The sequence below is a fragment of the Felis catus genome, chromosome A3 (genome assembly GCF_018350175.1).
Source record: "Felis catus isolate Fca126 chromosome A3, F.catus_Fca126_mat1.0, whole genome shotgun sequence".
Taxonomy (NCBI): Eukaryota; Metazoa; Chordata; class Mammalia; order Carnivora; family Felidae; genus Felis; species Felis catus.
This window is the reverse complement of record NC_058370.1, coordinates 105364654-105392364: the sequence shown is the minus strand read 5'-3', so window position 1 is coordinate 105392364 and position 27711 is coordinate 105364654. Positions and strand designations below refer to the sequence as shown.

Genomic DNA, 27711 nt, shown 5'->3' with positions numbered 1-27711 from the left:
GGAGAGACAGAGCATGAACAGGGAAGGGTCAGAGAGAGGGAGACACAGAATCCGAGAATCCGAAACAGGCTCCAGGCTCTGAGCGGTCAGCACAGAGCCCGACGCGGGGCTCGAACTCACGGACTGAGAGATCATGACCTGAGCCGAAGTCAGCCGCTTAACCGACTAAGCCACCCAGGCGCCCCTTTTTTAAATTTTTTTAATGTTTACTTTTATTTTTGACAGACAGAGAGAGGCAGAACATGAGTGGGGGAGGGGCAGAGAGAGAGGGAGACACAGAATCCAAAGCAGGCTGCAGGCTCTGGGCTGTCTGCACCGAGCCCGATGCAGGGCTTGAACTCACACTGCGGGATCATGACCTGAGCTGAAGTCGGACTCTCAACCGACTGAGCCACCCAGGCGCCCCCCTATTAATTATCTTCTGAATAGAATATGTGTGTGTGTGTGTGTGTGTGTGTGTGTGTGTGTGTGTGTGTGTGTGTGTTTAATTTAATTTTATTTTATTTTATTTTATTTTATTTTATTTTATTTTATTTTATTATTTTATTTTATTAAAAAAAATTTTTTTTTCAACGTTTATTTATTTTTGGGACAGAGAGAGACAGAGCATGAATGGGGGAGGGGCAGAGAGAGAGGGAGACACAGAATTGGAAACAGGCTCCAGGCTCTGAGCCATCGGCCCAGAGCCTGACGTGGGGCTCGAACTCACGGACCGCGAGATCGTGACCTGGCTGAAGTTGGACGCTTAACCGACTACGCCACCCAGGCGCCCCTGTTTTATTTTATTATTAAAAAAAAATCTTTTTTGGTGTTTTTTTTTTTGAGAGAGAGAGAGAGAGAGACAGAGTGCAAGTGAGGGAGGGACAGAGAGAGAAGGAGACACAGAATCTGAAGCAGGCTCCAGGCTCTGAGCTGTCAACATAGAGGCCAACACAGGGCTCAAACCCTCAAACCGAGAGATCATGACCTGAGCCGAAGTCAGACACTTAACTAACTGAACCAGCCAGGTGCCCCTTGTGAAGATAATCTTTTGGAGGGTGAATATAAGATTAAAATAGAAACAACTTTCAGTATATTTTATTTAGTCATTATCTAGGTTGGATGTTGCTCCTACTTCTAAAGATGGCATTTGCTGGCCTCCAGGGTGGCGGGGCAGTTGGGGGGTGGCTGGGGGAGCTCAGTTGGTTGAGTGGCCAAGTCTTGATTTCAGCTCAAGTCATGAACCCAGGGTCGTAGGATCGAGTCCTGAATTGGGCTTTGTGCTGAGCATGGAGCCTGTTTAAGATTCTCTCTGTTCCTCTGTTCCTCTCCCCTACTCTGGCATTTACTCTCTCTCTCAAATTAAAAAAATTTTTAAAAAAAGATTGCATCTGCATTCATGTTGAGAGAAAGCTGTGTGCACATAATAGTGTAGTGTCAGGAAGTTTGGGAAGTTAAACTTGTGGAAAAATTTGTTTGTTATTTGCTACTAAAATTCTTTTGGTGTGTATGCTGTATTATTTGTGTGTATCTTCATGTTCTGTATATTTTATTAGCCCTATGACTTGCTCTGAGATTCATTTTACTGTTTCTAGTCTTACGGTTTTTTTTTTTCGGGGCGGGGGGAGAGGGGAATCACTAATTTCTTTGAGAATCTGATGACACCCTCTGCCTCCAACTACATTTGGACATAATTTCAGGAGAGTCCCTCAAAGCCCTTTCGTGAAACCCAGGTTGAGACCTCTCCTACCATTTTAGATCTCTTGGGAAAAAAGACAGAAATTGGGAAAGCACCTTTTCACTTGTTCTTTAGTTTGAGCAAACCACAGACGTTTTGAAATGGAAAGTGTGTGTGTGTGTGTGTGTGTGTGTGTGTGTGTGTGTGTGTGTGTGTGTGTTTAATAATGTACTTTCTAAGTCTGGGATAGAAACAGACATGAGTATGACTAAAATGATTCTAGAGCTTAAGAAAAGCCCCTTATTGCTAGAGGATATTTCAGTAAACATGCTTGATGGAACGGGATTTAAGAGGCTGCAATGCACATGGAGAAAAGAATACAGAAGAAAAGTTGACATCCACTGTGGGTTCTTCTTTACACATGTCCCTGCTTTTCCCACCTATGTGGTTTTCCCTGGTCCTTTTTTCTTGGACACTCAGCTTTCCATGCTTCACCTGTTGAACTCCTTTCCTTCTTTCCTAGGACTCTACCCCCTTTCCTCTGCCTTCCCCCAGTGGGTTGCTCTTCCTGCTTCCATGAGTGAGAGAAGTAGAGTCTGGAGGGGAAAGGAAGTTGTAAAAGAAAAAATATGAGTGGCAATATTGTCAGGCACATTTTACATTTATGCTTTAGTTGCGGGGAACTGGTGAAGGTTTCTAATCAGGTGAGGGACATGATTCCAACTGGGCTTTGGAGGGTGGGAAAGGAGATGATGTGAATAGACATCCTTGCTAGAGTGGAGGCTTCGTGAGGGTGGGCACTATGTATCCATGGAGCTTAGCTCAGTGCTTGGGCACAGAGGAAGGTCTCAAAAGAAATGTGGTGAGTTGAAAGAATAGCCAGACTTTTATATATATCATATTTTTTTTCACTTTTTAAAAGTAATCTCTACACCCAATGTGGAGCTCGAACTCACAGCCCTGAGATCAAGAGTCAGATAGATGCTCTACTGACTGAGCCAGCCAGGCACTCCTAACCTAGGTTTTTAGAGCAGTGCTTGGAGAACTATTTGTGGTGAAAGATTTTTTTTTTTAACGTTTATTTATCTATCTTGAGAGGGAGAGAGAGAGGCAGACAGAGAGGGAGAATGAGAATCCAATCAGGCTCTGCACTCTTAGCACCAAGCCCGACACGGGGCTCCATTCCATGAAACGAGAGATCATGACCTGAGCAGAGATCAAAAGTTGGATGCCCAACTGATTGAATCCCCCAGGCACCTTGTGGTGAAAGACTTTTAAGGATGTTCACTATCTGGGGCACCTGGGTGGCTCAGTTGGTTAAGCATCCGACTTCGGCTCAGGTCGTGATCTCACGGTTTGTGAGTTCAAGCCCCAAGTTGGGCTCTGTGCTGACAGCTCAGAGCCTGGAGCCTTCTTCGGATTCTGTGTTTCCCTCTCTCTCTGCCCCTCCCCTGCTCGCACTCTGTCTGTCTCTCTCAAAATAAATAAACATTAAAAGAATGTCCACTATCTCAGGCTGCTTTTATAAAATGAAAATAAATAATAGAATAATGAAGTTTAAAATAAGCTTATAAAACCACAAGCCTTCATTTTTCATTAGTAGGTTCAACAGATTAAAATTAACTATCAGATGCTCTAATACACACTCTCACTCTCAGTTCTCATTTCATTACACAGCAACAGTTGTAGACTGGGTCTTGGACCATGCTTTGAGTAGCTCAACTTTAGAGGAATGCTGGAGGTTGTGTGTGTGTGTGTGTGTGTGTGTGTGTGTGTGTGTGTGTGTGTGTGTGTGTTTTATATGTGTATTTGTGGAGGGGAAGAGGAACACTGTAGTTGCAAAGTACCTAATGGCCAAGTGTGTACATGGTTCAGAAGAGACTTTATTTTTTTAATTTTTAAGAAACGTTTATTTTAAAAATTTTATTTATTTATTTATTTATTTCTGTGTGTGTGAGAGAGAGAACACAAGTGGCAGAAGGGCAGAGGGAGAGGGAGATACGGAATCTCAAGCAGGCTCCAGGCTGAGCTGTCAGCACAGAGCCTGATGTGGGCTGGAACCCACGGACTGTGAGGTCGTGACCTGAGCCGAAGTTGGACGCTCAACCGACTGAGTCACCCGGGCACCCCTAAACGGTTTAAAAAAAAAAATTTTTTTTTTACATTTTTATTTATTTTTGAGAGACAGACACAGCACAAGTAATCAGGCTCCATGAGCTGTCAGCACAGAGCCTGATGTGGGCCTCGAACTCACAAACTGTGAGATCATTACCTGAGCCCAAGTCAGACGCTTAACCGACTGAGCCACCCAGGCGCCCCGAAATGTTTGTTTTTTATTATATTTGAGAGAGAGAAAAAAGAATGCGTCGGGGAGGGGCAGAGAGCGAGGGAGACAAGAGGATCTGAAGTGGGCTCTGCCCTAATAGAGAGCTCAATGCAATGTGGGGCTGGAACTCACAGACTGTTAGATCATGACCTGAGCCAAAGTCAGGTCCTTAACTGCCTGAGCCACTCAGGTGCCCCAAAACTGTTTATTTTGAACTGTGCCCCTCCACCCCAAGCAGTTTTGAATTCGTTTTTGTAGAGTATTCCTAGTGGAGGAACTCACTAGAAAGGCAGAAAAAATATGCCATTAGACACTTGCTTTGGGTTTTGAATGTGCTTTTGTCTTAAAACTGATAAAGAGCTTATAATTGTAGTCATTGATAGATTTTATTTACAAGAGGTATTGACCTGTTCATTTATTAGATTGCTGGATCATTACTTCTGGAGGATGTATTTGATCACAATATTGTGAAATATAGAAGCACTTTGGTTAGGATTTAATATGATTTCAATTCAAAGGGCAATATTTCTCCATGACTATTTCTCACTCTAAAATACTGCTGCTGAACTTCATAAAATTGACAAATTTACTGTAGCATAAGTATATTCTTATTTCTTTATGTCTGAATATATCTGTAAGCCCAGAGAAATTCTGAAAATTTGTTCTCATATTTGTTTGAAATTGGAAATCACAATAGCATTTTACTGTAATCTATGTGTTTTTACAAGGAACTTTGTAATGAATGACTGACCTTGAAAGTTCTCAGAATTCATAAGGAATAGGAGGAGAGTAGGAACTTGGGCCCCAGCTGCAGCAAATTACAACCTAACTGAATATTGGTTGTATTCTAGACTGTAGTCAAAAAGAAATAAGAACTTCAGCGTTCATAACTCAGAGATTTTAATACTTTCATATGTGAAGGTAAACTAAGTACTGCTGAGAAGATCAACTATTACAGATTCATAGACTTAACCAGGGCTGGAGAATGCTTTTCCAGGTCTTCTGCTCCATTCTGTCTGACGGCTGCCCGAACCTACAGGGCTTCACCATCATGAAACATGGGGGTGTTCTGGAGAGGGCTGGATGATTTTACTTTTAGCCTCTGCTTCTGGGAGTGGGATATGTTTTGCTGTCTTAAGTAAGTTACCTTGTGGCTCTGAAAATTTGGGGGATTAGTTTCTCAGGGCTAAGCAGATTTAAGCATCTGGCTTTAGTCATTAAAGGGGTGTGATCACTTTAGATTAATTGATACTAGTAAGTTATTTAATTTTGACATTTCAGTTTAACTTGGAACTTTTGCAAATGCTGCACATCCTCATTTGAATTTTTTCAGCTCTCTGATTATCCTGCAGTTGTGGTTGGCACAGTGTAAATGAGATTGATCTTGTAATTGTGTTGTATTTAGTTTTGTTTTGTAAACTATTTGAGTCTATTCTTCGGTACAGATAACTTTTATTTTTCTTCTCTCTTAGACTGCGACGGGCAACGTGGAAGCAAAAGTAGTGTGCTTTTATAGACGGCGAGATATTTCCAACACGCTTATAATGCTTGCAGACAAGCATGCTAGTAAGTTAATTGTCTTGTTTTAATTAAAAAATGTTTGAAGTTTTTTGTTTTCCATGATAGGAGGAAAAATACTTTTTGTTACGTGTACTTTTTTGCCTTTCCATTTGTCTTCCTCTTAGTTTAGATGGGAGTAATTTTTTCAGTGGTACTTGGTTTTAGTATATATTTTCTTTTCTTTTTTTTTTTTTTAACATTTATTTATTTTTGAGACAGAGAGAGACAGAGCATGAACGGGGGAGGGTCAGAGAGAGGGAGACGCAGAATCCGAAACAGGCTCCAGGCTCCGAGCTGTCAGCACAGAGCCCGACGCGGGACTCGAACTCACGGACCGCGAGATCACGACCCGAGCCGAAGTCGGCCGCTTAACCGACTGAGCCACCCAGGCGGCCCAGTATATATTTTCTTAGATTGCATCATATGCTTATTACTCAATACACTGAAACAACTCTGCAAGTAGGTTTTTGCATACAATCAGCATAGTGTTGTGCCATCCTCAGTTTTTATTGGTGGTTTTGAAAGGGTTTGAGTATGAGGAAATTTATACTTCATTGGTATTTTGGAGGACGTTTTTTTCCCCTCTGAAACAATTGGGTAATATTTACATTTAAAAAAATTCTGAGTAGTTATTATATGTACAGTATATTAGGTATGTATGAAAAAAGGTTTGCCAGAGAAAGAAGTGCAAAGTGGTATTTAGATATTGTGATCTTCTGTAATTCGCAACTCTGAGCCCTTCTTTGTAGATTAATCTTAATTTTTTTTTTTTTTAACGTTTATTTATTTTTGAGACAGAGAGAGACAGGGCATGAACAGGGGAGGGTCAGAGAGAGAGGGAGACACAGAATCTGAAACCAGGAGTTAGACGTTTAACCGACTGAGGCACCCAGGCGTCCCAGTACAATACTTAATTTTGAAAGTAATTTTTGCCCTACAAAATATATGAGACTAGGACCATATGCCTGTGTGTTTTTCAGTTTGACACTGATCTGTAATACTCTGGTCTTGGGGATCCTGAAGCTTTTGGAGTGTTTCGGTAATGGGATAGGAGAGGCTATTGTATACACAGGTTTATTCTGTGCATGTGTGATAATTATTTACCCACTGTGTTGCTGGTTTAACCTGGAAGATTGATTGTCTCATAAGTTAAATTCCTACTATACTTTCTGCTGTAGTTTATAGTGTTTTTAAATTTCTGTTTATTGTATAAAAAGGGTTTATTATGATAGGAGTTGTTCTATAATTACAAATTATATATTGACAGATTCAGGGCATTCCTGTTTGTCCTTCCTGTATGAGACCAAAGTACTACTTTTTATTATTTTTTAAAATGTTTATTTATTTTGAGAGAGAGAGAGAATGAGCAGGGGAGGGGCAGAGAGAGTGGGAGAGATAGAGTCCTAAGCAGGCTATTTGTTGTCAGTACAGAGTCTGACTCAGGGCTCGATCTTACCAACTGCAAGATCATGACCTGAGTCAAAACCAAGAGTCGGGCATTTAAATGAGTGAGACACCCAGGCGCCCTGTCTGCTGACTGTTCTCAGCATGGCCACATTTTGTGCTATTTTAGGCATGTAGATGTAGAAAATCAGAATTGAATAGGCCCTTGGTCTTGACCTTAGAAATCAAATTTAAGAGATTTAGAAAAAAAAGAAAAAGAGATTTAGAGAGGGGGCGCCTGGGTGGCTCAGCAGGTTAAGCATCCAGCTTTGGCTCAGGTCATGATCTCACGGTTTGTGAGTTCAAGCCCCACATCGGGCTTTCTCCACTCTCAGTGCAGAGCCTGTTTTGCATCCTCTGTTTTCCTCTCTCTCTGCCCCTCCTTCCTCTCCCCCCCTTCAACAATAAGTAAACATAAAAAAAAAAATGTCAGTTGGTTTTTCTTTTTCTTTTTTTAAATGTCTTATTTATTTTTGAGAGAGAACGTGAGCTGGGGAGGGGGAAAAAGACAGAGGATCAGAAGTAGGCTCTGCACTGAAAGCAGTGAGCCCGATGTGGGGCTCAAACTCACCAACTGTGAGATCATGACCTAAGCCAAAGTCATCTACTCAACCGACTAAGCCACCCAGGTGCTCCTCAGTTGATTTTTCTACCTTCTGAGCAATTTGTAGATCATTGGGTGGATTACTTCTATCTACATTTGCTTGTTTCTTCTATTATCTATTGAGTTTATTCTCAGAGGTAGCTATATGCTTAGGTATGGTGGAGTCAGAAGTATCTGACTCAGAATCTGAAGCAGGCTCCAGGCTCCAAGCTGTCAGCACAGAGCACGAAGCGGGGCTCGAACTCAGGAACTGTGAGATCCATGACCTGAGCCAAAGTCAGAAGCTTAACCCACTGAGCTACGCAGGCGCCCCTCTTCATTCATTATTTTAAATTGATACATAATTCACATAGCATAAAATCTGTTCTTTTGAAGTGAGCAATTGAGTGGCTTTTAGTATATTCACAAAGCTGAAACTATTACTGCTGTCTAATTTCAGAATGTTTTCATCATCCCCAAAGGAAATCAGTTACTTCCCATTCCCCCTTCAGCCTCTGGCAGCCATTGATCCACTTCCTATCTCTATAGATTGGCCTTTTCTGGACATTTCCTTTGATGGAATCATATAATATGTGTGTGGGTAGGTGTTTGTTGTTGTTGTTGTTGTTGTTGTTGTTTTTTAGTAAGCTCTACACTCTACCAGGGGTTTGAACTCAGGACCTCAAGATCAAGAACCTTCAGGTGCCTCTAATAATGTGTCTTCTTGTCTGGCTTTTTAAAATTTAGCATAATGTTTTCAAGTTTTTTCCATGTTACTGCCTGAATTCCTATCTATTGATTCCTTCCTTCCTTCCTTTCTTTCTCTTCCTTCCTTTCTTTCTCTTCCTTCCTTCCTTCCTTCCTTCCTTCCTTCCGTCCTTCCTTCTTTCCTTCCTTCCTTCCTTCCTTCCTTCCTTGAGAGTGCAAGCAGGGGAGGGGCAGAGAGGGGCACAGAGATTCCAAATCAGGCTCAGCTCTGATAGCTGACAGCAGTGAACCCAATGTGGGGCTTGAACTCAGGAACCACAAGATCATGACCTGGGCTGAAGTCAGATGCTCAACCAACTGAGCCACCCAGGTGCCCCTATAAATACTTATTTTTGAGAGAGAGACAGAGAGAGAACACATGCACACTTGAGCTTGAGTGGGAGAGGGGCAGAGACAGAGGGAGACAGAGGATCCGAAGTGGGATCCATGAAGTCATGAAATCATGACCTGAACTGAAGTTGGATGCTTAACTGGCTGAGCCACCCAGGCAACCCCTTTTTTTTCATTCTTTTTTTTTTTTTTTTTTTTTTTTTTATAGCTGAATGGTATTTCATTGGGTGGATATACATTTTGTTTACTCTTCAGTGGAAGGACAATTTGGATTGTTTCACTTTCTGGTTATTTTGAATAATGCTGTTGTGAACATTCATATACAAATTTTTGTGTAGATATTCATTCATATATTTTTCCCTCTATCCCTCATCGTTCTGTTGAAGATAGCAGGTTGTTCACCTACACAGGAATTTCCTTTGGTCTGGAGTTTGTTTATTGCCTCTCTGTTGTGTCCTTTACCACATTTTTTCTGTAGACAGATGGTTAGGTCCAGATTCTAGAGGATCTAAATCCACATGGTTATTTTGGAGGGGAAATGGGGTAAGGGATGCCAGATTACTTCGTGAGGTAGTATTTGTGTACTTCTCTCATGATGTCCGTAATGTTTCCTGTGTCTCATTTTTTTTAACACTTTACTTTGAAATAACTTTTACAGAAAAATTATTAAAAACATTACCAAGAAATCCCATATATTCTCCACCCAGATTCCCAAAATGTTAACATTTTACTCTTTGCTCTATTATATCTATATACATACTAGTTTTTTTGAACCATTTAAGTTGAAGACCTATTTCCCCTAATTCCTAAAGATACTTCAGTGTATATCTTTTAAAAACAAGCAGATTTTCTTACCTAACCAAGCATGATAATACTCTAATCTGTAGACCTAGGTTTTGCAAAATTTCCTACTAATGCCTTTTAAAGTGAAAAATAAAAATAGAATTTTTTTTTAAAGAATTTTTTTTTGTCATTTCTTCACCTAGCATGGGGCTTGAATTCAGAACTCTGAGATCAGGAGTCACATGCTGTATTGACTGAGCCTATCAGGCTCAGAATTTTTAAGGTATCTTTTTGTAATGTTATTAATCATTGATTGATGATTGCCTAGATTAATTCATTAAAGTTGTGAAAATTATGCTTTCTATCGTAATTCTATCATCCCCTCATTTTTATTTATTTGTTTGTTTGTTTGTTTATAATTTATTTTGAGAAAGAGTACAGAGAGAGACAGAATCCCAAGCAGGCTCCATGCTGTCAGCGCAGAGCCTGATGCAGGGCTTGATCCCACGAACCATGAGATCATGACCTGAGCCAAAATCAAGAGTTGGATGCTTAACTGACTGAGCCACCCAGGTGCCCCTTATCCCCTAATTTATTGGCATAGACTATTTCTGTGAAGAGAATTTTCCCTGTGTCAGCTATCATGTTAATCTTCAGGTTCAGATCTTCTAGGAAAGGCAGGTTGAATTAAAGTCTTGATGTGCTTTTTCCTTTTTTCAGTTATTACCAGTTTTCAAAAATAATGACGTGATTCCTCGTATCCTGCAAAGAGAATGGTTCTTGGATCATTTTGAAATGATCTTTGTAGTCTTTGTTATGTTACTTGCTTTTTTGATATGACAAGATGTTCCAGGCTCATCTTTTAAATTTCTTGCCCCAGACCTCATCTCTGGAGCCCTGGTTCCTTTTACTGGGAAATGGTCTTAGTGACCATAGTCTGAGCATTAAGGGAGAGACTCTTTGAGAGAGGGCGGTGCTATATCTAGATGACCATGTACTTTTAACAGATTGGATATTTGATGATAGTATATTTATAAGGATGAAAAGAAGTCAGACTATAGTCTTATTACCAATTCTTTCCTAAGGTAATTTCACTAAAAGCCAGAGTACATACTTTAAAAAGCATTTCTATTAGAAAAGGAATTTTGGTGGCGCCTGGGTGGCTCAGTCTGTTAAGTGGCCAACTTCGGCTCAGGTCATGATCTCACGGTCTGTGAGTTCGAGCCCCGCGTCGGGCTCTGTGCTGACAGCTCAGAGCCTGGAGCCTGTTTCGGATTCTGTGTCTCCCTCTCACTGACCCTCCCCTGTTCATGCTCTGTCTCTCTGTCTCAAAAATAAATAAACGTTAAAAAAAATTAAAAAGTAAAAAAGAAAAGGAATTTTGTTTTAAAAAAATAGTTTCAGGTGGACACGGTTCTTAGGACTGTTGGAATTTTCAAAAATGAAATTCATTGGTATTCTTGATAACTTTTATATTTTATATAGCTTTATATTCTTTATAGTTTTAGATTTTTTTTGACATATTGTATACTTCTTTTTTTTTTTTTTTTTTTTTTTGGGACAGAGAGAGACAGAGCATGAACGGGGGAGGGGCAGAGAGAGAGGGAGACACAGAATCGGAAACAGGCTCCAGGCTCTGAGCCATCAGCCCAGAGCCTGACGTGGGGCTCGAACTCACAGACTGCGAGATCGTGACCTGGCTGAAGTCGGACGCTTAACCGACTGCGCCACCCAGGCACCCCAGTATACTTCTTTTTTAAAGCGTTAGTTTTTTTTTTTTTTTTAATGTTTTACTTATTTTTTTTTTTTTTTTAATTTTTTTTTCAATGTTTATTTATTTTTGGGACAGAGAGAGACAGAGCATGAATGGGGGAGGGGCAGAGAGAGAGGGAGACACAGAATCGGAAACAGGCTCCAGGCTCTGAGCCATCTGCCCAGAGCCCGACGCGGGGCTCGAACTCCCGGACCGGGAGATCGTGACCTGGCTGAAGTCGGACGCTTAACCGACTGCGCCACCCAGGCGCCCCAATGTTTTACTTATTTTTGAGAGAGAGAGAGCATGAGTGGGAGAGGGCCAGAGAGAGAGGGGGACAGAGGATCTGAAGCAGGTTTTGTGCTGACAGCAGTGAACCCAAGGTGGGGCTCAGCTCACAAACCTTGAGATCATGACCTGAGCTGAAGTCAGACGTTCAACCCACTGAGCCACCCCAGTGCCCCAACACATTGTATACTTTTATATTGTGATTCTTTTTTTTTTTTTATTTTTTTTTTTCAACGTTTATTTATTTTGGGGACAGAGAGAGACAGAGCATGAATGGAGGAGGGGCAGAGAGAGAGAGACAGAATCGGAAACAGGCTCCAGGCTCTGAGCCATCAGCCCAGAGCCCGACGCGGGGCTCGAACTCACGGACCGCGAGATGGTGACCTGGCTGAAGTCGGACGTTTAACCGACTGCACCACCCAGGCGCCCCTATATTGCGATTCTTAAAATGCAAAGCTTTAGAAAGTTAAATTTAATGTCACCTTTCTTTTTATTTAAACTGTTTGGCATTAGGTAAAGTGTTTACTGTACTTACTGCTCTGCTCTCTTCCTTCCTTAGAATTTTCTTCCCAGCTTTTCCATTGTTATGTCACTTACTGTGGGCTGAAGTTGGGACACAGGGAAGTGAGTGAAAATAGTTATTTTCTGATGAATGCTCATTCTGTTTACTCCTGTGTTTCCACTACAATAAGCATACACTTGGAGCTCTGTGAAGGCAGAAAAGGAAAGAAGATGGGAATTTATATTTATTCCAACTCAAAATTATAAAACCAGGATTAGCTCTTGGAGAGAACTGGAAAGAGGCTGATCCTACCTACCTTAAGTCATGTTCATATTGTTACCATGTTGTTAATAATTCTTGGCATTTTTGTGTTACTGTTTTGAGTAGAATCAGAAAGTAGTGTTGACATTCTTTTTCTTTTTTTTTTGACATTCTTTTTTTTCTTTTAGGTTTATTACTATTACTTCTTTTAGTAATCTCTATACCCACTGTGGGGTTTGAACTGTGACCCTGATACCAAGAGTCACATATTCTTCCGACTGAGCCAGCCAGGTGCCCCTTGACATTATTCTTAAAATTTTAAATAATGAGACATTTCAGGATGTGGTAATCTTATTAATCGATAAGGTTATAGATTTGTTACAGGTAAAAGGTGACGTGACTTCTATACCCAGTTCTTATCTCATCCCGGTCTGAGTCATGTTCTCATAAAACGTTTTGGTGTCAAAGGGCGTATTGGGAACTTAATTTTTTTTAAAGATTCTCATAATACATGATTTATAATTATTAAAAAGATATAGAATGTTTATTATATTTTATAGGTATTTTGGACTTAAGTAAGATTTTACAAAAAGAATTGCACCTCTTTTTAAAAGATTTGTAACCAGTAATCACAACTGATCGTTAAAATACTGAAACCGATTGTTTTGAATATATCTGCATTGTCCTTTCCAGCTTTCTTTCCTGGTCTTAGCACACAGTTTGTACCTTCTGAGTGCTCAATGTTAAGTTCTTTACTGTTGGGAACCTGGTCTTGATCATTTTTTGAGGCTTCATGTGTCTTATTCATTACATTTGTTGATACAATTATTTGTGGCTTTAAACTCAGCAGCGAGGGGAATAGATCTGAACAGCCAGACTATCAGTCATTTTGTTTTAGCTGAAAAGGATCTGTGAGGGTTTTCAAATGTGGTCCCCAAATTCTTTGACATTCCTTCCATTGTTAGATGGGGTCTCTGTCATTGTGTGGTGTGACAGTGTGGTGGAAGTAATGCTATGTGACTCCCAAGGCTAAGTTAAGTCATAAAAGGCCGTGCAGCTTCTGCCTGGTTCCCTTGGAATGTTTGCTCTCAGGATACTCCTGTTGGGAAGTCAGCCACCATACTGTGAGAAGGCCAAGCCACATGGAGAGGCTATGGATAGATGCCACGGTTGACAGCCCTAGCTGAGAGCCCAGGTGGTAGACATGTGGCTGAAGGAGCCAGTTGATCTGGCCTCACCCATTTGAGTTCCTGTTCAGGCCCTGGTCATTGTGAAGCAAAAGCAAGACTGTTGTGCTGTGTCCGAATTCCTTACCCACTGAACTTGTGTGCAAAATATAATAGTCGTTGTCTTGTGCCATCAAGTTTTAGGGTGATTCGTAACTCCGCAATAGTTAACTGGAACAGGATCATAATAGATTTTCTTTTTTTGTGTAATTTCGATGACAGTTTAAGGTCAATATCAAAGTTTATGACTGTTTACTAAAAATATTTAATGAACTATTAGTTTTCTTTAAGTAAACCTTGTTTTCTTTTGATACATTGACTTACACTGAATATTTTCCTCTTACTTAATTTTTGGCCACAGTGAGCACAAGTCGGGAAAAATACGCTCTTTATTATTCTGACGTGAAATCCATCGATAGTATAACTTATAATGTAAACAACAAAACCAACAATATTATGTTCTAACTGATATATAAAGTAAAAAACGTAAAATAATAGACTATAATAATGGAATATGTAATGTAATAAGATCATACGTACTGTATTTCAGTCTGTGTAAATAGTGGGGCATGACTATAGTGGAAGACCGTGGAATTATGAAATGTCTGCATGCATGCATGGTATTGCTAGCAATGCAACAGTTATAGATTAGACTGAAATGTTATATTAGGAACTCTGGAGACTTTTCAGAATGGTGCTCTTGGTAAGTTCTGAACACCACAAAATCGTCTCTGTTTTTATATGATGACTGCATTCCTGGAAAATCCAGTTATATTAAAACTGCATCCAAAATACTTCTTTCTCATCCATAAACTGGAGTTCGCCCTAGTTTCCAGTAACAGAGTCATGTCTTTCGCCTGTATAAACGTTCAGAGGGACATTGAAAGTCGTGTAAATCAGTGCTCTGGTACTGGACTGCCTTTTGCTATATACTGCGTATCTATCAGGTGTCTAACGTTCTTGTTGTGATAGTTTCAGATGTACAACATAGTGATTTGACAGTTCTATTATATAGCATCATGCTATGCTTTCCTTGATAAGTGTGGCTCCTATCTGTCATCATACAACACTGTTACAGTATTACTGACTATATGCCCTATGCTGTACTTTTCAGCCTCATGGCTTTTTAATTTTATAACTGGAGAATTGTACCTCTTAATCCCCTTCACCTATTTTGCCCTTCTTCCCCTACTGGCAACCCACCAGTTCTTGGCATTTATGAGTTTGTTTTTTTGTTTGTTCATTTATTTGTTTTGTTTTTTAGATTCCACATATGAGTGAAATCGTACTGTATTTATCTCTCACTCAGTATTATACCCTGTAGGGGTTGTGAGTTCAGGCCTCATGATGGGCATAGAGCTTACTTAAAAAAAATACTTAATGGGGCGCCTGGGTGGCTCAGTCGGTTAAGCGTCTGACTTGGGCTCAGGTCACGATCTTACTGTCTGTCAGTTCGAGCCCCACGTCGGGCTCTGTGCTGACTGCTCAGAACCTGGATCCTGTTTCAGATTCTGTGTCTCCCTCTCTCTCTGACCCTCCCCCATTCATGCTCTGTCTCTCCCTGTCTCAAAAATAAATTTAAAAAGTTAAAAAAAAAATTTTTTTAAATACTTAATTTTTCCTTAATTCCCGAAAATTAGAGATTAAAGTTTCTTTTTTTTTTTTAATTTTTTTTTTTTTTAATTTTTTTTTTCAACGTTTATTTATTTTTTGGGACAGAGAGAGACAGAGCATGAACGGGGGAGGGGCAGAGAGAGAGGGAGACACAGAATCGGAAACAGGCTCCAGGCTCTGAGCCATCAGCCCAGATCCCGACGCGGGGCTCGAACTCACAGACCGTGAGATCGTGACCTGGCCAAAGTCGGACGCCCAACCGACTGCGCCACCCAGGCGCCCCTAGAGATTAAAGTTTCAAGTAATAAAAAAGTTAAAATTATTTATACTATGCTAAGATTGATACTGCCTTGGCCTGGAATTTAAGGGAGAATTTGGGAATACCTAGCAGAATTAAAACTCAGTATTTCCATTACTGGATACTAATCATAGGCAAGTACTCAAGGAAATGTGCCTTTGTAATAGCAAAAAGTGAGAGATACCTAAGTGTCCAGCAATAGGGTACTAAACTAAACGAACTTTGTTTACTGCACATATTCTGGAATCCCTTCAGCCATTCAAATGAAAACACACTTACACATGTCAACATAGACAGATGGCACAATATATAGTTGAACTAATAATGATATGAATATGTAAGTTTTAACCCCAGGTTTGAAACATTTGTGAAAAGGTGAAATTTATAGATATTCATGTGTGAATTTCTACATACATACATATTTATGTGTATAAGTGTTGATCCTATGTAACACATACAGTTATAAATGAAGAATCAGAATAAGAACATGTTTTGGGAAAGTTAAAAATGCCTGTTGAAATAAAAGAATGACTAGAAGGACTGAATGATAAAGACACTGATGGATTTAAATAATGAGAATAAATAAAAGGGGGCACCTGAGCAGCTTAGTCTGTTGAGCATCCGACTCTTGAGGTCCGTCAGGTTATGATCTCACGGTTTCTGGGATTGAGCCCCATGTCAGTCTCCGTGCTGATAGCACAGAGCCTGCTTGGGGTTCTCTCTCTTCTCTCTTTCTCCTCTCTCTCTGCCCCTCTTCTTGCATACACACTCTCTCTCTCTCTTTCTACATAAATAATAAACATTAAAAATCAAAATAAATGAAAGGAAAGAAAATAAATGAAAAGGAGAAATTATTAAAAAGAATTACATTTCCCCAGAATTAAAGGACAGTCTTTAGATTGAATGAAAAAAAAAAGTTGCAGATACTTCATTTCAGAACACCAAAGAAAACTGAGGATCCTGTAAAGTTTAAGAAGTTAAAAAAAGGTGCCCAGCCTTCGTTGCCAAACGGCCAATCTTTTGATTTTGGCTCAGGTCATGATCTCGTGGTTTGGGAGATCAAGTCCCACGTTGGGCTCTGCTCTCACAGTACGGAACCTGCTTGGGATTCTTTCTTTCTCTCTGCCCCTTTCCTACACTTGCGCATATGTGTGCATGCACTTTCAAAATAAATATTTTTTTTTTTAATTTTTTTTTCAATGTTTATTTATTTTGGGGACAGAGAGAGACAGAGCATGAACGGGGGAGGGGCAGAGAGAGAGGGAGACACAGAATCGGAAACAGGCTCCAGGCTCCGAGCCGTCAGCCCAGAGCCCGACGCGGGGCTCGAACTCACGGACCGCGAGATCGTGACCTGGCTGAAGTCGGACGCTTAACCGACTGCGCCACCCAGGCGCCCCTCAAAATAAATATTAAAAAAAAGAAAGTTACCAATAAAAGAATGAGGATTATATTTCTTAGTAGAAGAGCAAATTATTTAAAGTTGAGAATTCAATAACAGTATGAGTGATCCAATAAAGGTATTTTTTAGTATACAAATACCTAACTTAGGAATAAAAGTTTATATTTATCAGATCATTAGACACAGAGCAGTGGGGTGCAGCCGCATGGGTGGCTCAGTCAGTTGAGTCTTGATTCTTGGTTTTGGCTCAGGTCACGATCTCATGGTTCATTAGTTTGAGCCCCACATCAAGCTTTGCACTGACAATGTGGAGCCTGCTTGGGATTCTCTCTCTCCCTCTCTCTCATCCCCTCCCCTGCTTGCACACTCTCTCTCAAGATAAATAAACATTTAAAAAAAAAACAGGAGGAGGGGGCGCCTGGGTGGTTCAGTCGGTTGGGCATCTGACTCTTGATTTCGGCTCAGGTCATGATCTCACAGCTTGTGGGTTTGAGCACCACATCTGGCTCCACGCTGACAGTGTGGAGCCTGCTTGGCAGTCTGTGTCTCCCCACCCCTGTCTCTGCGCCCCCTCTCTCTGTCCCCCTGCTTGCATGCTCGCTCTCTCAAAATAAATAAGTATACCTTAAAAGCATAAATAGAGTAGGGAAATACAAGTCTTTCCTGAGGGAAGGGGAAGATAATAGGTATTCGGTTATATTCTTTTTTTAAAGTTTATTTTTAATTTTTCTATGTTTATTTTGGGGGGGGTTGTGAGTGGGGAAGGGGGAGACACAGAATCCGAAGGGGGAGATGAAGGGAGACACAGAATTCGAAGCAGGCTCCAGGCTCATCTGTCACCACAGAGCCTAATGTGGGGCTTGAACTCACAGACTGTGTGAGATCCTGACCTGAGCTGAAGTCAGATGCTTAACCCACTGAGCCACCCAAGCATCCCTAAGTTTAGTTATTTTGAGAGAAAGAGAAAGTGCATGCATGCGCAAGTTGGGGAGGGGCAGAGAGAGAGAGAGGGAGAGAGGATCCCCACTGTCAGTGCAGACCCCGATGTGGGGCTCAAACTCAAGAACTGCAAGATCATGACCTGAGCTGAAGTCCGAATGCTTAACTGACTGAGCCATCCAGTTGCCCCGTTTCTTTTTCTTTCTTTTCTTTAATGTTTGTTTGTTTGTTTGTTTAAGTGTTTGTTTATTTTTGAGAGAGAGAGACAGAGCATGAGCGGGTTAGGAGCAGAGAGAGAGGGAGACACAGAATCCAAAGCAGGCTCCAGGCTCTGAGCCATCAGCACAGAGCCCAACGCGGGGCACGAACTCACAAACCATGAGGTCATGACCCGAGCTGAAGTTGGACGCCTAACCAACTGAGCCACCCAGGCGCCCCTTTAATGTTTATTTTTGAGAGAGAGATGAGAGGGAGCACACCAGGAGGAGGGGAGGAGCAGAGAGAGGGGCAGACACAGAATCCAAAGCAGGCTCCACGCTGTCAGTGCAAAGCCCAACATGGGGCTTGAACCCATGAGCCGAGACACAAGATCATGACATGAGCCAAAGTCAGACGCTCAACCAACCAACTGAGCCACCTAGGTGCCCCTCAGTTATGTTGAATAATAGATTACTATATTCACTATATCTTGATTTAAGGATAACCAATGGAAAAATACATTGATTTTACTTCACTTGTGTTACTAGATTAATGGATGAGTTTAAAATGGTCCCAAATAGGCCCCAACTCAAGAGAAGATGGATAAAGAACAATAAGGTAAATAAATACAAGATGGCCAAAATGAGGCCACACATATCAAATGACAAAAAATGTGAGTGGGATAAATTCTCCTGTTAAAAGACAGACTGTTATTCATAACATTCATCTATAAATGAGGCCCAAAGAAAACCTTTTAACAAATACCAAAAATAGGAATGCACAAGTAACATTCTGTCTACAAGGCAATGAAGTAAACAACAATAAAAGGATAACAAGCCATGTGAGTATCCAATTTAGAAATTTAAAAAACATGCTTATAGCCAACTTTTGTGCTAAAGGAGAAATAAAATCTTCAGTAGCAAGTGATTCCAAGATGAATGACAATGAAAGTACTGTATCTTAAAAACCTGTAGGATGAGGCCAGAGTGACACTCCAAAGAAAATTTAAAGACATCAGCGGTGCCTGGGTGACTCACTTGGTTAACGGTCTGACCCTGATTCTGGCTTTGGTCATGATTCCATGGTTTGTGGGATCGAGCCCTGCTTCCAGCTCTGTGCTGACAGTATGGAGCCTGCTTGGGATTTTATCTCTCTCTCTCTCTCTGTCTCTCTCTGCCTCTCCCCATCCCTCTCTCCCTCCTCTGCTCACTCTCTTTCTCAAAATTAATAAATTGAAGAAAAAGAAAGAAAGAAAGAAAGAAAGAAAGAAAGAAAGAAAGAAAGAAAGAAAGAAAGAAAGAAAAAAAATTTGAAGACTGAAAGCACACCTTGAAAACAATGACTGGAAGTAATTATTAAAGCCAGGCATTGAGATAGAAAGAGAAAAAGAAAATAAATCCAAAAGAGGGAAGGAATTATTAAATATAAAAGCAACAATTAATGAAACGGGAAAATGTAGAAGTTGTAAATTCAGTAGCTTGTTATTGAAAATAGTATTCAAGGGGCACCTGGGTGGCTCAGTCGGTTGAGCGTCCGACTTCAGCTCAGGTCACGATCTCGCTGTCCATGAGTTCAAGCCCCGCATCGGGCTCTGGGCTCATGGCTCAGAGCCTGGAGCATGCTTCCAATTCTGTGTCTCCCTCTCTCTCTGCCCCTCCTCCATTCATGCTCTGTCTCTCTCTGTCTCAAAAATAAATAAAACGTTAAAAAAAAAATTAAGAAAAAAAATGAAAATAGTATTCAATGTTGTAAATGTTTAAATTTCTCCCAAATATATCTATAAGATTGATGAAATTCCAGTCAAAATCCTAATAGAACTTTATATGGACCTTGGCAAAGTGATGCTATCATACGCTGGGAAGAAAACAAAGAATGGAGAGGGAAAAAGTCAGATTTGTTTGTTTTCTTTCGTGTTTTATAGTAAATCCTTTTTTAAAAAAAATTGAGGTAATTTATTATTTTTTAAAGTAATCTCTATGCCTACCCAGGGCGCCTGGGTGGCTCAGTTGGTTGAGCATCTGACTTAGGCTCGGGTCATGATCTGGTGGTTTGTGGGGTTCGAGCCCCGCAGAGAGGGACAGAGAGTCCCAAGTGACTCCGCACTGTCAGCACGGAACCTGATGGGAGGCTCAATCCCACAAATGTGAGATCATGACCTGAGCTGAAGTCAAGAGTCCAACACTTAACTGACTGAGCCACCCTAGTTTATACATTTTTTAATCCTTTTATTTATTTTTATTATTTTTTAATGTTTATTTATTTTTGAGACAGAGAGAGACAGAGCATGAACGGGGAGGGGCAGAGAGAGAGGGAGACACAGAATTAGAAGCAGGCTCCAGGCTCTGAGCCATCAGCCCAGAGCCCGACGCGGGGCTCAAACTCATGGACCGCGAGATCGTGACCTGAGCTGAAGTCAGGACCCTTAACCAACTGAGCCACCCAGGCGCCCCAAATCCTTTTATTTTTAATCTGGAGTGTCATATCTCTTTAATCCACTTACAGCTGGATTAATTTTGTTTTCATTTTTTGGTCTCCTTAAACCCATTCTGAGGGTCTCTAACTTCAGTAAGGATATTTAATTCTTTTGTATTTAATCATATTTTATTTTAACTCCTGTGTGTTTTCTCCCTCCTTCCTTTCCTTGTATTGGTTTTATCAGATTTTCTTCTTTTTAGGAAAGCATTCATCCTATTTGTAGTCTTGTAATACTTGCCTTCACATTTTTTTTGTTTCTTCACGTTTTATTTATTTTACTTGTTAAAAATTTGTTTTTTGAAAGGTAATATTTGAATATGGGCTGACATTTAAAGGGTACCAAAGTATAGTGTAAAAACTCCCCACATCAAGTCTCCAAAGCCCTAAATCTCCCCCACAGATCATCACTGTTACTAGTTTCCGGTGTCTTTTCTAGAGAAAAGTCAATGTATATAGAAGGAAATAGTATATATGTGTATACATGCATTTTCCCAACCTTTTTTTTTTTTTAAACATAAACGATGGCACAGTATAGTGGTTTTTATGTTTTTTACTCTCAAAATTATTTCCCTTAATTATTTATAAAAAACAATTTTTTTTTTAACGTTTATTTTTTTTTTGAGACAGAGAGAGACAGAGCATGAACAGGGGAGGGGCAGAGAGAGAGGGAGGGAGACACAGAATCTGAAACAGGCTCCAGGCTCTGAGCTGTCAGCACAGAGCCTGACACGGGGCTCGAACTCACGGACCGTGAGATCATGACCTGAGCTGAAGTCAGACACTTAACCGACCGAGCCACCCAGGCGCCCCTCCCTTAATTATTTAAAAAAAAACCTTTACTCTCCTATACACTGTAAAGTTGGCATCTTTTTTTTTTAAGTTTATTTATTTGGAGAGAGAGAGGTAGAGAAAGAGGAACAGAAGGAGAGAGAGAGAGTGAGAGTCCCACGCAGTCTCTGCAGCGCAGAGCCTGATGGGCTCGAACTCACAAACTGTGAGATCGTGCCTGAGCCAAAATCAAGAGTTGGATGCCCAACTGACAGAGTCATGCAGGTGTCCCTGTAAAGTTGACATATAATTGTTGTATACTGTTGGTGGGAATGTAAAGTGGTACAGCCACTGTGAAAAACAGTATGGAGATTCCTTAAAAATTTAAAAATAGAAATACCATATAATCCAGTAATACTGCCTACGTCCCCAAGGAAAGCAAAAACACTAATTCAAAAAGATATATGCACCCCAATGTTTATTGCAGCATTATTTATGATAGCCAAGATATGGAAGTAACCCAGTATCCCAATGATGGATGGATAAGGAAGATGTACACACATAACACACAACAACACATGCGCGCGCGCACCCCCCACGCACACATAGGAATATTATGCAGCCTTAAAAAAGGATGAGATCATGCCATTTGTGACGACATGGATGGTGCTAGTGAGTATTATGCTAAGTGAAATGTTAAAGACAAATACCATGTGATTTCACTCATATGGGAATCTTAAAAACAAAGGAATAAACAAACAAAAAGCAGAACCAGAGCTATAAATAATAGAGGAAAAAACTGATGGTTGTCAGAAGTGGGTGGGGGTGGAGAGATGAGTAAAATTAGTGAGGGGGAGTGGGAGATGCAGGCTTCCAGTTATGGAATGAATACATCATGGGAATAAAAGACAGCAGAAGGAATATAGTCAGTGATATTGTAATTGGTTGTATGGTGATGGATGATAACTACATTTGTGGTGAACTTGTCAAATCACTATATTGTACACCTGAAACTAATGTACCATTGTGTGCCAATTTTATTCAAATAAAAAAAAAATGAAAAAATACAAAGTTGATATCTAAAGCTTAAAATAGTTGTGGAGGTGCCTGGCTGGCTCAGTGGCTCAGTAGAGCATGTGACTCTTGATCTCAGGGTTGTGAGTTCAAGCCCCATGATGGGTGTAGAGCTTACTTAAATGAAAATAGTCGCAAAGATGTAATATTTCGTATGTTGTAAACAGTGATGTTTAAAAATAAATTGTTATATCACACTTTAAAGTATTCTGGTGGAGGGGCACCTGGGTGGCTCAGTTAGTTAAGCGACTGACTTCTGCTAAGGTCATGATCTTGCGGTTCCTGAGCGTGAGCCCCACATTGAGCTCTGTGCTGTCAGTGTAGAGCCTGCTTTGGATCCTTCTCTGCCCCTCCCTGTCTCCCTCTCTCTCTCTCTCTCTCTCTCTCTCTCTCTCTCTCTCTCTCTCTCACTCTCACTCTAAAAAAATAAACAATGAAGTATTCCAGTGGAAAAGAAAGAATGTAACAATTTGCCCACCATCACAGGTTAAAAATAGGGAGAACCAGTTCTATTCTAACAGTTTGAAATTTTACGTGATCCTTTTTTTTCCTTGGGCTCCTTTCCATTTTGTTTTCTCCACAGAATTTTAGCCTAATGTATTTTATGCATGCAAGTTTTATTCATCATCATATCCTTCTCTGCAACAAAATGTATAAATAAAAATTAAAAACATTTATATTTCCTGCGTTCATAAGGCTCAGAGTCTTAAAAATTTCTTTTGGATTTATTACAGTACTAGTATTATTAAAAATATGATAATTATTACACATAAAAATACATTTTTACCGGAAATCATCTCTTAACAAGATAGATGGGGTTTCCTCTCACTCCCAATTAGTTAATGAATGCTTGTGTAAATGTAACTCATTGCTAGAATGAGACAGGGTTTGGCATTTTCTCTTTGTGATTTTTGGGTTTATAGATGTAGCTTTTGACAAAATGTCTTCATGTAAGTTATTAGATGAGAATGGTGGAGTTTTGCTCATTTACTTATTTTTCGAATGTACTTTGAGCTCCTACTATGTTCTGGACCCTTCTAAGCTCCAGGGATAAGCAGTGAACAAAGCAACAGAAATCTCTGCCCTCAGAGCTTACAAGTGTCTCTTTCTTGGTTCTTCTGAGTTGTATGTGAAAAATCATATAGCAGACTTTCATCAAAAGTGATTTTTAATAATGGTTTAGTAGCTGACAATTCAATTACGTCCTCCTTCAGTTTTGCTGAAAGAAGACAATTTGAAACCACCAGACTTGGAAGAGGTTTATTAACCAGTGATTAGAGTCCTTCGTGGTCTCATTTTCTGAGAAGCACGGTAACACCAACAACACGTAACAAATGACTGTTAATTGTACTTCTTACTCTTTTATCTGTTGGAAATTGTATCAGCTGTAGGTTTTATACGTATATATACAGAGAAACAGAACCAGCTGTAGATTTTATACGTATACATATACACACACACGCATACATACCTCCTGTGTACTTACTCACACACACCTATATTATTTCCAGCTGGTTATGTAAATCATAAATAGATTTATTGCAAGTAATTGGCTTATATGATTGTAGAGGCTGGAAATCCTGACTGGTAGGCTGGTTGGTGGAATCTCTTCCTCAGAGCAATACAGTTTTGCTCATGAGGACTTTCACCTGTTTAGATGAGGCCCACCCAGATTATTGAGGACACTCTCTTTTGCTTAGATTCAGCTGACGTTAATCACATCTACCAAATATTTTGGGAGCAACACCTAGATTATAGGTGAGAGCAATGGTTAGCCTAGCCAATTTGAGACACAAAATTAACCATCATAGGGACCTCATTTAAGTTTTTAAAAAATGTTTATTTTTAAGAGCTAGAGAGCTAGCAGGCGAGGGGCAGAGAGAGAGGGAGACACAGAATCCGAAGCAAGCTTCAGGCTCTGAGCTGTCAGCACAGAACCCAGTGAGAGGCTCAAACTTAAGGACGGTGAGATCATGAACTGAGCTGAAGTCAGACCTTAGCTGCCCACCCAGGCCCCCCAGGACCTTATTTAAACTAATATATTCAGAAATGTTGGAGGAAGTTGAAATAATGTTCATTTAAATACACATTTACATTTTAGGGGTGCCTGGGTGGCTCAGTTGGTTAAGTGTCTTGACTCTTGATTTCGGCTCAGATCATGATCCTGGAGTTTGTGAAATCGAGCCCCATGTTGGGCTCTGTGATGACAGCATGGAGCCTGCTTGGGATTCTCTCTCTCTCCCTCTCTGCCCCTCCCCTACTCATGTGCTCTCTCTCATAAATAAATAAATAAACATTAAAAAAACCAATAATAAATAAATAAACCTTTACATTTTAAATTTATGTCTGGGAAGATTATGAATTTTATGTATATACTTAAAATATATTTAAATATATGTAAATTGATATTTATTAAATATATTTTCATCAGATTGTTGGAACTACAGATTTCATTTATTCAATCCTGGAAAATGATCACCAGTAAACCTTAATGGTCAAGCCAGTCTTCATTGACAGACTAGGCAGCTAAATCACACTGACTTTTTTGGAGTCTCTTTTTTGCGGTTTTAGTGAGTACTATGCATATCCAAGGCAGCCATTTCCTTCTGATTTCTAAGATAGACTTTTGAGAATGCTTGGAGTCTTGCTGTGATGGTCTTGTTAGTTTTTACACTCCTTGTTTTCTTCTTTTCTTTCTTTTCTTTTTTGTTCGTTTTTAAATAGGCTCTATAACCAACATGGGGCTTGAACTCAGAACCGTGGGATTAAGAGACCCTGGGATTAAGAGTCGATGCTCTACTGACTGAGCTAACTTGGCACCTGTTTTTTTGTTTTGTTTTGTTTTCTTGGGACTGTTTTCTCAGGTGTGATTTTTTTTTTTAATGTCTTAAAAAATTATTTTGTAGTGAAGTATAGTGGACATGTTATTTAAAAAATTTTTTTTCAATGTTTATTTTTGAGAGAGAGAGAGAGAGAGAGAGACAGAGTGTGAGCGGGAGAAAGCCAGAGAGAGGGGGACACACAGAATCCGAAGCAGGCTTTAGGCTCTGAGCTGTCAGCACAGAGCCCAGTGCGGGGCTCAAACCCATGAACTGTGAGGTTATGACGTGAGCCAAAGTTAGATGCTTAACCGACTGAGCCACCTAGGCACCCCATCTTTTTGAAGTGTATTTATTTTGAGAGAGAGCACTAGAGTGGGAAGGGCAGAGAGAGAGAGAGAGAGAGAGCAAGAGAGCAAGAGATAATTCCAAGCAGGCTCCACGATGTCAGTGCAGAACCCGATGCAGAGCTCGAGCTAATGGCCATGAGATTATAACCTGAGCTGAGATCAAGAGTTGGATGCTTAACCTACTGAAGCACCTAGGTGCCCTGGGGTGATGGTATTTTTTGACCACCATTCAGTTGGGGAGGGACAGAGGGAGAGAGAGAATCTCAAGCAGGCTCCATACCCAGTGTGGAGAAATCAAGAGTCAGATGCTTAACTGACCAAGTCACTCAGGCGCCCCCAAAAGTGAAGTCTTTAAATGGAAATTGTTCATTATCAATTTGGTAGGGAGACATGAAGTGCCATAGTCTTAAATATTTCTGAATCCATAACGTCCCAATACCCAAATACCCCAATGCTAATACCACACTTCTTTTGTAACTGAAATATGTATAAGGCACAAAACCCACTGTGTGTGTTTCTGATGTTTTGGTTAAAGTGGTTTCTTAGAGATTATATTGTGTGTTTGTTTGGTTTTTACTCTCCGGGGTTGTGTTTCACTGTAAGGTTGAAGGTGGTAGAGAGATAAGAGGGTCGTGGAAATGAGAAAAGAAGGGTCAGCCAGATGCCTCTACCTTGTGCTAGTTCTCAGGCAGAACAGGAACTAGTATCTAAGGAAGTTGATCTAAAAATTGGTCTCCTGGAGGCGCCTGGGTGGCTCAGTCAGTTTTTTGTGAGACTGAGCCCTTTGTCAGGCTCTGCACTGACAGTGTGGAGACTGCGTGGGATCCTCTCTTGTGCTGTCTCTCTGATCCTCCCCCTGCTTGCATGCATGCAGGCCTGCTCCCTCTCAAAATCAATAAACATTTTAAAAAGTAAATGAAAATTGATCTCCTAAAAATAAAAATAAAAATTGATCTCTTTAGGGGGGTGCCTGTTTGGCTCAGTTGTTAGAGCATGTGACTCTTGATCTCAGGGTCATGAGTTCTAGCCCCACATTGGGCCTATAGCTTATTAAAAATATCAGTCAGGTTGCATGGGTAGAGTTGGTTAAGTATCTAACTGACTCTTGATTTTGGTTCGGGTCATGATCTCATAGTTCATGGGTTGGATCCCTGTGTTGGGATGTGTGCTGACTGTGGGGAGTCTGCTTGGGATTCTCTAACTCTGTCTCTGCCCCTCCCCTGCTCATGCACACGTTCTTTCTCAAAATAAATAAACTTAAAAAAAATCTTCATCACTTAAAAAAAAAATCAGCTTCCTTAAACCTGTGTTGCTGTGTCCCATGGAATGTCTTCATGTACTCACAGAGGGGGTTCAAGTTCACCTTTTGAAGACTTCTGATGCACTGTATTACTTTTCCTGGCCCTTGCTTTTTTTCTCATTTATCTTGGAGATCCTTCCATATTATTACTTTCTTTTACTGACTGCATTGTATTCCACAGTTTGTACTATAATTTGACCCCTATATACTGGTGGAGGACTGGGTTTATCATCCTTTAACTGTTCCACAATTCTGCAGAGTGCATATCATTTAGTGCATGTATGAACAGAGTATCTATATTTAGGATAGATTCCTAGAATCACAATTGTGGGGTCTCAAGGTTGTACATTGTAATTTTGATAAACATTGCCAAATTGCCTGCCTCAGATAGGGTACCAGTTTATACCTACCATCAGTGAATGAGTGCCTAATCCCTTTCCAACACGTTTACTATCAGGCCTTTTTTTAAAGTTTATTTATTTACTTTTGGGGGGGGGGGAGGAGGGGCAGAGAGAGAGGGAGAGATAGAATCCCAAGCAGGCTCCGCACTGTCAGCGCAGAGCCCAATGTGGGGCTCAAACACAAACTGTGAGATCATGACCTGAGCTGAAACCAAGAGTCGTACGCCCAACCGACTGAGCCATCCAGGCGCTCCTACTATCAGGCTTTTGATCCTTACTAATCTAATAGGTAAAAAAAAATGATACCTTGGTATAGTTTTATTTTACATTTCTTACAATAGCGTGGCTTTTTTATAGAGGCCACCTTATATTTCCTTTCCTGTTTAAACCTTTTGCCTGTTTTCTATTAAGTTTTGTTAAAATAATTTGTAATGGGAAAATCTTTAAGTCAATAAAGGAAAAAAACATATCCTCACATTTAAACGGATGCGGTTAGGGGCGCCTGGGTGGCGCAGTCGGTTAAGCATCCGACTTCAGCCAGGTCACGATCTCGCGGTCCGTGAGCTCGAGCCCCGCGTCAGGCTCTGGGCTGA

At 40.5% G+C, this 27711-nt stretch overlaps 1 protein-coding gene across 7 annotated transcripts in view; it reads left to right on the top strand.

Moving 5' to 3' along the window:
* Nucleotides 1-27711, top strand: part of MTA3 (metastasis associated 1 family member 3) — a 216213-nt gene that overhangs the window by 48490 nt on the left and 140012 nt on the right. For all 7 annotated transcript variants that reach the window (XM_045054643.1, XM_045054642.1, XM_023251915.2 and 4 more), the window contains exon 3: nt 5456-5549. In XM_045054643.1, coding sequence (XP_044910578.1) covers nt 5528-5549 — 22 coding nt within the window. In that variant the 5' untranslated portion in view covers nt 5456-5527. The remainder of the gene's footprint in view (nt 1-5455; nt 5550-27711) is intronic.